The 10,131-nt window shown below is 40.1% G+C and overlaps 1 protein-coding gene across 1 annotated transcript; it reads right to left on the reverse strand.

The window, feature by feature from the left end:
- Positions 1–437: 437 nt before the first annotated feature.
- ABRA (actin binding Rho activating protein) lies at positions 438–5,856 on the reverse strand. The gene is made up of 2 exons (XM_053999691.1): positions 5,108–5,856; positions 438–915 (listed from the first exon to the last, which is right to left on the reverse strand). Exons 1-2 carry the CDS (start codon positions 5,854–5,856, stop codon positions 438–440), a joined length of 1,227 nt encoding a protein of 408 aa, XP_053855666.1.
- Positions 5,857–10,131: the final 4,275 nt, after the last annotated feature.

The raw sequence follows: 10,131 nt of genomic DNA on the forward strand, positions 1-10,131 counted from the left end.
GGCATCCTTGATTCTCTATTAAAATAAGGTAATTTTAATTGTAGTTAATTAATTAGAAAGTGCATGCATGCACAAGACCATTTTTCAGATCAAAAACTTTGAGTTTATTTTGTCATTCAACTTCTGATCTGGCATGTTTCATATTCCTGTAGCTATTTATATTGCTATGGGCTTTTAACATCAGCTGCTTATATTCCATATTGCTTTTTCTCCTTATTTTTTATGTAGTAATTAACTTAATTGTCTTGAAAGCACTTCTGGTATAAAATGAAGTCCATTTGGGTGTTTGGGTTATCATGCACTAGTTATAAAATACATATTTCAAAAAATACTCTTTTCTATGTGGTGAAAAAGGGAATCTTATATTCAAAGTGTGCAAATGCTAATGGCAAGGGAGGAGAAAAGTTTTCCAAAAGTTGTTCTGGTTATAGCCTAACCTATTTTAATAAAGTAATTATGACATTATCATCTCTTCCTTGCCATAACATTTCTCCTTCAAAGTCCACCAGCCCGTGTTTCCTGGCTCTCATCAGAATCCCAACAACCTTATCTGAAATACGAACGTATCTGTCGAAGAGTTCCCCAAAAGTGACTTGGATCTTGCCGTCGGGCCGTGGCTTGGCCATTGATTCAATGATGAAGCACATGTCCCTGATCTCCCGGTGGATGTGGGCCTCAGCTCTCTTGGCTCTCTCAGCAGTTTTGGTTCCTTCCTTTGGGTGGCCGTATCCTTCATCTCCTTTGTGCAGGCGTGTGGACATGGCCAGCTCGTGGTCAAACTCCTCGCTGAAGGGGTTCAGCTTCTGTGTTATGATGTGCTGGTCGGCCCATTCCTGCCACCTGTCCTTGAGGCTGTGCACGGCGCTGCATTTCCTGCGCGCCTTGCTCCGCGCCTCCTCGCTCAGCCGGCTGGCGCTGAAAGACACAGAAACACACCTGAGCTTTGCATGTCCACCTTTCCTGATACAGTTCTGCTGTAACTGGGTTCTGTGCTTTAGGGATGAGCTGGAATCCACCAGGTGGCACGAGTTCACCACTTCTACATTAGTTCTCTAGGGGCTGTTTATCCACATTCAGTTTGCACACAAAGGTAAGTTCCATGATCCCAGCTTTACCCTGTCTATGCTACCACTTTCCAGCCCTGATCTGAGCCTGTTTTGACAAACTTTGTCCCAGAATTACTTAATTCTGTAAGGGAACAAAACTATGTTGCTGACACCTGCACGTTCTGTACCTTTGGTCAGTCACGCAGTTCCCCATTCCTGCCTGCTTGGCCAAGCCTGAAGTGTGCCTGCCCTGAGGTGAGAGGTGCTGATTGCTGTAGGTGTGTGACCTGACTGAAAACTAGAGGGTAGTGCCTAGAAAAATCTGTCCTCTGTAATAGATGTCAATGATTGTAGCAACAACAAAGAGCTAATTGAGTGCAGTAGATCTGCTTCTATATTTAGAGTATGGTTCTGAACAAATACTGAAGTCCAAAATGCACATTCCCATGGGTAGAGTAGAAGCCTGAAAGTGTCAAGGACAAAGGATAAGGAAAGACCTTCAGAGATTTTTTTTTTTTTTTTTTTTTTTATGTGTGTAATAATTCTGGATGACTCCAGGCAGACACTCTATCCTCTTGTGGCCAATCTCACACCTTGTGGGGTAGTTATAGATAGTCTGAGATAGTCTTTGTGCTGTCCACGTCCTGTCAATGTATATGTACTGAACTCAGCTGGGACTATGCTGTGCTGTAGCTGTGCCAAAGTAATTTGTTTTCTAATATTTTTACTCCCCAAAAGGCTGCTCTGAAACCTCCCCAGTAATGTCAGCTGAATATTAACACCAGAAAATCAAAATGCACTTAGCAAACAATACACAGGGCTGCAAAGTTGTAGAAAATTCTGTTGCCCCGCTGTTTGATCATTCCTTTGTATTCTACTAAGCTGGTTGAAATACAGAATAGGGCTCATAGAGATGTTCCTAGTTCAGATCAGTGCACCAGAAAGATGCCAATATTGGGAGGGCTATGCTAGGGTAAAAACTGCAAACACCTAGTGCCAGGGATAGAAAAAGAACTAGGAGAGCTGCGCTACTTCATTAGCTGTGGAATTGCCCTAAGATTTGCTTAGCTGTATTGAGAAACTGTGTTTTAAAAGCTCCAAAATACTCTTCCCTATCAATTTGGTGGAAAATCATCAGAAGAATTGAGCATACTGAGTTGCCAAGTAAATGTACCTTTCTTCTGTGATGTGACTACAGAGCATCCTGAGAGAGGGCAGCATGTCTGTACCTGTAATTTTGTGTAAATGACTAACAGGTAGGTATTGGCAGGAAAGTATTAAAATATACTAGTGGGGTAAATATAGACAATTTGGTTTCCCGACAGTAAACCAAATGCTCCTCTATATAAGCTATTGTCATACAGAGAAAGGGAGAGCTGGGATCCTTTGTCTCTTCACCTGAATTGTGCCTTCATTGCCTAGAGGAACTGTGGTCACAGGGTTTGGCTATGCAAAGGAATTTGCCTCCTGAAGCCTATGGTTACCCCAAAAGTCACAGAAACCCTGTGCCAGCACAGTCTGAACTCCAGCTGAAGCTCAGACTGCTTCACTAGCTCTTCATGTGGAAGCTATCAGTTAAGGCAGGGGGAAAAAATCCTAAGTGAATCAAAATTGCCTTGAAGAAGTGATGCTGTCAGTCTCAGTGGAGTTTATGAGTAGATATCATCATGGAGGACTTATTCCTCAGCCACAGCCAGCTGCTTCCCCTTCTCTCCAGGGACTATGACCACTGAGAAAGTCCTAGAGCTTTGGTTCCCCAGGTTGAGTTCAGAGAAGAGGGGGACTGAGACAGCAGGAGGCTGTGCAGTCTTTGTTACTTACTTTAATGGTCTAGAATGTATTCCCTCCTTTTTCTACTGAAACTAATTTTCCTTTCCTGCAGAATATTATGATTGCCTTCCTCATCCAAATCATCTTCTCAGTGGTTGAGAAAACCATCTTGCTTTTATTGTGCCTCATATGGGCTTGAAAAAACCTTACTTTTTTAATGCAGCTTGTAATTTAATCATTTCTAGTTGCTGAAGTGCTATTTTTGCCATTGTTTAGCTTAATAACAGGTTTAAAAAGTGAATTGTGTACACAGAGAAGCATTTCTTCATATTTCTACTGCACCGACACGAAGGATTGTGCACCCAAAGTGAAGGTTTTGAACTTCTAGCCAGTCTAAGAGGTGCTTTACATGCAACAATCAACTAAGTTAACCTGTTAACCAGAATGATCATCCTAAATGTATTCTGACCTTCTAGGCAAATAATGTCCATGTTGCATATTTGCCCTGTTTCTGTCTGTAGGGGAGAGGTATGAATTCTATTTTAATGTTTTGAGTTTCATATCCCTTTTGTTGCATCCTTTTTACTTCTAAGCACGAACAGAAGAGTGTCTCTTATGCCAGTAGGAGTCAACAAGCCTTCTACTAAGGAAGCAACCTTTTTCCAGTAAGTAGTGAAGCTGGAAATAATGAAGGAGTGTGATGTGAGGAAAACAAAATACTTGTATTGATGCTTTTTTTCCTGGAATGTGGAGAGGAAAATAGGAGATATGCTTTAACAACTGTGTACTTATGGCCTTTTTGAAGATTAAACCACATTGAAAGGTTCATAAGGGTAGCAGGGTGAAATATTATACTCTTAGGCTGTAAAAAAATTTAAAAAATGAATAGTTAAAAAAGTTCAGTCCTGATAGCAGCACTGTAAGTGCAGGAAATTAGTTCTGTGTTCAATTTCAGTGGAAGAAAAAGCTATAAGTAACATAGAGACTGTTATTTCAATAATTTGGATCACGGTAAATATGGCTAATCAATCTTTTTCATGGTAGCAGCACTAAAATTAGACATATGAGGAAAATATAAGAAAAGTTTAACAGAAGCTAGATAGTTGGTCTGTTTCTACTATAACATTTGAAACTGAGAAAATTTGTTTAAAATGAAGTTGTTTACAGATAAGTGCTGCAAAGGTATCTTTTTTCCACTGTATATTTGGAATCTTTGATTTGAGGTCATAACTTCTGTGAAAGGATGGTGCACACAGTCCTTGCCAAAAGCAGGTACCACGAACTTTCAAGCCCTAGGTTACTGGGGAGCTTTTTTCACTTGGGCTGTTAACCATTTTCTTCTTACAGGAGCTGACTGCTCAGCTGTACAGCAAAGCATCGTTCTAATTCCATTTGAATAGTTAAAATAGCTCTGGGGGTGTGTGTTCAGATAGCTGTGCTTAAAGGTTCTGTATGATTGAAGTCCATAGCTGTGTTAGTCACAGTCTAATGGTCACGATAATGCTCATCAGTAGTAAGGTGTAAAACCAAAACAGTAACCATAATACAGCCTGCCTGCCTGTCTGCACAGGGATCACAATATCTGTTTTGGCATTTTCATCAGTTTTTCATCATCGGTGCTGATCCAGTTTTTAATTTCTGAAAATGTGATTGAGATACAGTATGAACTTGGGGTCCAAGATACTGTGGAATTTTCCTTTCTTTGAGTTGATGAATTCCAAATTCATGGAAAACTTCCAAAGAGAAGCAGTGAACCCAACTTCTGGTAAGAAATACGTGGAAGTAATTCCTGCAACATTAATTTGGGACATTCTCTTCAAATTGCTCCTGAGGATATTTACAATTTATACTAAGCAAAATAATAAATAAGTATTTGGAAATATTACTTGTCAAATATATTGATTTAGACAAAATTTGCTGAAATAAATGACTAGCTAAAGGCTCTTGATGAGGTAAAAGTTGTGATTCTGAAATATGGACTAAGTATTAAGAAGTAGTTATTTTGATGAACCAGTAAATCCAATGTGCAAATTAAATACAATTAACATCTCCCAAATATAACTTCCTGACTTTTTGTATTAGGTACATAGTCAAATGTTGTTGAGTAACTATTTAAGCACAGAGTGATAAGTGAAAGATCTCCTGAATCTTGATTAGTCTTCTAAATCAAGAATAAAAGTTCATCTTTGATCACTTCCTATTCCCTCTCCCCCCCTACCCCCACCATTTTCCTCATGGAAAGCTGTGTCCCTCTGCCATTTGTGTTGATGTAATGAAGATGCTTTACTTACAGAGATGGGACAGGCCGTTTAATCCTCACAGCTGTCACCTCCCGGTCACTGTCTTCCTGCTCGAGCTTGTCCTCTGCTTCCCCATAGCCACTGTCCTGAGCATCCAGGCTGTCATCACGACATTTCAGCAGCAGCTCTCCCTTGGGCCCATCTTTGTCCTCATCTTCCATCTTCTCCCAGCCCTTGGTCAGCTCTGATACCACATTTGAACACCTCCTCCTTATAGTTGAAGGTAATTTGTTACTAAGAATTTTGTCAATAGCACTTGATTCTTCTTTAAGTTTGGTCATCTCGGAGCTGCTGTTGTTCTCGTATCTTTCACTGAGGAGGCTGACATCACCCCCTCGTTCGTAGGCTTTGCTGACGACTGTTTTGGTCACCTCTTTGCTTTTAATGCTGAACATTTTGAGGTCTTCATCTGATTCCGTTGATTTTTTCTCAGCATCTCTTATTGTCACTGATTCCTTTGCTAAGGATTTTTTATCATCTTTTTCTTGGTCCCTCTTGACAGATGGAATTTGCCATTTTTCAAAGGAACTTTCTTGTACAGGCTCAGCTGATGAGCTTTCAGCAGTGGGGACCCATCCAGAGGGCTCTTGCTCTTGCTTTACATGGTGGTCAGATGCCCACTGCTGCCAGCCTCGTGCCAAGCTGAAGACCTGGCTGGCCATCCGGATCTTGTGGACAGCCCTTTTCACAGGAGCAGTTCTCGGCTTTTCTTCAGGAGCCATGCTGCTGTCTGCTGCCATCCTGGCTTCTCCCTTTCTTCTGCTCAGCACCTTCTGAATGGGCTTCCTGAAGTGAATAATGCCCTCTGAAGAGGGCCACACAGATTTAAATAGAAGCAGGACCAGTTGATGCCCATGGAAAATATGTGACATGCTTCTCACAAAGATAGAGTATCCTCACTGTTGCAGAAGTCTTTTTTTAAAATGCAGGGTTACATTTCATCACAGCAGATGAATTATGCATGATGTAAACAGTGTGACACAGACCTGTTCTGGAAATAGTGGGAAAGTAACAGCTCCTTTAGTCCCCCCTCCCTGGGACTGCTGAATTCCCAGTTTGCTGGCAAGGGTCTTGTTCTTTTGGAAACGCAGCACTTGGGTTAGAGATCCTGATCAGAATGACTGAAAATGCTAAATGTGAAGGGCTGTCAGTGGCTAGGAAGTCTGGCCAGAATGGATACTCCTCATCATGACAAGAAAATAGTGGCCCTTGTCATGGAGTGTGAAGCCAGAAGCAAGTTATGACTGAGAAATTTTTAGAGGTATTTCCTAAAAAGATACTGGATGATTTTTTTCTTATTGCTCATGTGTCCAAGGAAATCGGAGTTTGTTAATTTTTTAAAAGGTATTTATGAGTTCTCTTCCCAGTCATTATCTATTAATGTCTCTCTCTTTAGAACGTACCTTCAGGGGGGCCTGGGAACACTATCATGTTTGCTGTCAGCACTAAGGAACAGGGAATCACTATGTCTGCGGATCAGTATAGTAAGTCTGACTTGATCGGATGGATGAATGATCTCCCAAGTTTTAGGATTTTGAGAAAATAAAATATAACCTATTTAATTTCTCACTGCTTTTCAATCGAGTTATATACAGCATAATTATGTTTACTGTGTACAGTCTAGAAAAAATCAGTTTTTCTAGGAAACCTTGTGATTTGTTCATTCCAGAGGACTTCCTGGAGTGAGTTCATATTCGAACTTGTAAAATTGTTTAGTGAATTGATACATCCATTGTTGCATGGTAATAAACATTTTTCTGAGATACAGTCCTGTAATATCTTATGTCTTAGTACAATGTTTCCTAAATAGGAACGGAAAATGTCATTGCTTTTTCAATCCATCATACCTTGCAGATTACAGGATGACCCGTGGCACTTGCCATGTGGTGCTCTGAGGCACTCAGAACTTCAAGGAATTCTGTTGGCTTTGTTGGTGTTACATCAGAGATAAATATGGATGCTCGTACTCTGCCTTTTTTAATCTTCTCTCTGTTAAAGGCTGGGCTGTTTGAAGTAGGTCAGATCATATTTAGCTCTTGATTAATGCTATAAGTCTACATCATACCTTTGACTTCCATGTAGAATTCCTCATTAATCTGTGGAGTAATTTCCTCTTCAAAACTGATGACATAATGTAAGTTTGTGTTGCTATTAGATATTTGCTCATGCTTTTATTTTAGAAAAAAATGTGTCACCTCTGCGTACTGTACAGTCTCATCTATTGCCCACTGCGTCATAGCTGTGAGATGACATTGTGAGATGTACCCATACAACCTGATTAAGGAACATGTGTCACCAAACATTTATTTTGGTCATTTTAAGGCTAATCAGGAGTTGGACCTCCTTGTGCTTAGAATTTACACATGTCCATGCACACACACAGGGGGGTGTATGCTCCCTAAAATACAAGGAAGAGGCAAGTGAAAGATAATAATACACATGCAGAATAAGAGTATTACACCATTATGTATATTTGTCACAGTTCATTATGTCATTCTGTGTGGTTTCTGGAGTGTAAGGGCGGCTGAGGCTTTAAGAATGAGCTGAAAGCTAAATACAGATAAGGGGTCAGGCCAAAGAAGGACTGCATGTAGTACAAGGGACTGTGGAAGGACAATCCTGAAGCGTAAGAGATCCCTGTTAAAAGGCAAGGTCAGCTCCACCTCCATGTGTCCTGGATCCTGTTTTACCTGCTCTTAAAGACTACCAGCAGGAGATAGTCCCCACTGTCTAGGCAATCTATTCCACTGGTTAATTGGCTGTATTTTGCAATCAAAGGCCTCTTCTCAGTTTGTTAGTGCAAATACTCTTGAGGTTCTTGAACACTTTTGCTCTTATACAATAATTGCAAGTAGTTGTATTGAAATTCATGGCACTGAAAAATAATTGCATTCCTGAGGAATGTTTAGAAATTACAGTACAGTTCAAAGAAGTTGTTAAAAGAGACTTCTGTGTTTTTTTCTTACAGACTTGACCTTGGTACACTGCTCAATCCTACAGACTTAATGCTTAGATAGTTTAGATAAATGACAATGAAAGGTTACAGACTAATGAAAACCACCAAGATTGCAGATCTAAACTGCTATTAAATCCATATTGCACAACAATATGTTAAACAAATGTTTAGTTTAAATTGGTCACTATATTAAGCTGAAGTGTTATCACAGACTTGTCCAAAGTGCCAGTGAAACTTTGATATAATTATTCCGAGGATAACTATCTTTATAATTCTTAATTTTAGGGGGTACAACGACGATGCCTTGAGTGTGTTGAATGTTGTCTCATCTTATATGGTAGTGCTGCCAGCAAGAAGTTAATTATAAGTATAAATTATGTCCAAATCATCCAGTGATATTCATACTTCGTGTGTTGTTTACTTTGCAAATGTTTTATTGCAGTTTTAGGTATGTTTTAGGCAGGCTGGACCAAAACACATTTTCTACATGTCTTCCATACATCACAAGGTCACAAAATGCACTCTAAATGCTTAGCAAGGCTGTGTGAGGGTGACTGTCACAGGCTTTCACAAGTTCAGCTACTATCCTTGAGGCCAGATTTCTTGCAGAAGATCTATACAAGAAAAGGTCATTGGAGAAAGTATTAACTTTGATGAGCAAGCTTGACACATACTGACATTGTAAACTTATTTTTCCTTGACCCTGGCTGCCTTCATTTCTGGGATTTAATCTCTTTGACACCTTTAGACAAGTCTGCACATGTCCCTAAGACCTTGTTGCTGCTTGTAGGTAGCTCCATTTCACATAATACCTCTGACTTCCTGAAACCAAAGTTGTGAAGGACCAGCTGAGGGGTTGCCAGCGTCAGAGATAAAAGTTGGGATGGTTTTGCTGTGTGATGGTTTGGTCCCCCTGGATGGAGTTTTCCCTGTATGGTTATAAACTGTTTAAAAATCCTTTAATTTTGTCTTTGCTGTAGAAGACTAACAGTATCTGGGAGACCAGTATGCTATCAAATTATTTTTGATTTGTTTAAGGATGATTAATTTTAAAGGTAGAACTGCATCCTTCATACATTACTTTACCTTGTCAGACACTGACATAAGTTATTCAATGTTTTTGATTCCAAGGAATTTAATTTTGAACCAATTGTAAGTGTATGAAAGATGCTGTCTTCCTCCCCAGAGTTCGTGGTGAATAACGAAAACAAGATGTGTTTCTTTCCTAAGTATAACCAGCTGCCATTATCAGGAATCTCAGGAATTCTTTTCACTGTGACACAGTTAAAGTACATACGTTGCCAGTTATCACAGGAAGCCTGTAAAAGGAGTTAGAGTTTGGGATTTCCTTATTTTTAGAGTTCACATCAAACAAATTCCTTCTAACAGCAGTGAGCAACTGTGTCTCATTCAGCGTGCAGTTCCATGGACAATCCAGGTGTCTGAGCTCCAAGAAATGGATGCTCCTGAGCCTTTGGACTGGGTAGTGTCCAGCCATTAACTGAAAGAAGTTTATGCATTCTTTGGTGTAGTTTCTTATAGTTGCATCCTATATCTGGCCACAACCTTTTTTGTTTAACTGAAATTGTGTTTTACTGTAATTATCCCTGTGTAATAATTACATGGAATTTTGAGTCTGCATTTGATTATGTGTCATCTGGTTTCAATATATGAGATATCAGGGCTTGTCCATGACCTATCATGGCAGCACTGCTCTGCGAAGAAAATAAATCCAACAAACCCCGAAGAAAAGCCTGGTCAGAACCAAGGCTGACAGACTCTTAGTTGTGGAAAGGTAATGAGGAGAGGGAAGATGCACTATCCAGTAGCAGCAGCTGCAGCTATTTGTGGAGTGCAGCCCCAAAACTCCTCTCCTTCCAGGTGAGACAGATTTAAATGCAAGCCACCCAAGTAATAGAAAACAGTCCTGCAGATTCTCAGCTGGCTGAGGATGAGATTTCAGCATAATTTTTCGCTGCAGTCTGGTAGAGAGACCTGGCTGTTAGAGCTGACAAACCCAATTCAGGATGGATTTACATGAATCCATGCATCTTCAAGT

This window comes from Vidua macroura, chromosome 1 (assembly GCF_024509145.1).
Source record: "Vidua macroura isolate BioBank_ID:100142 chromosome 1, ASM2450914v1, whole genome shotgun sequence".
Lineage (NCBI taxonomy): Eukaryota > Metazoa > Chordata > Aves > Passeriformes > Viduidae > Vidua > Vidua macroura.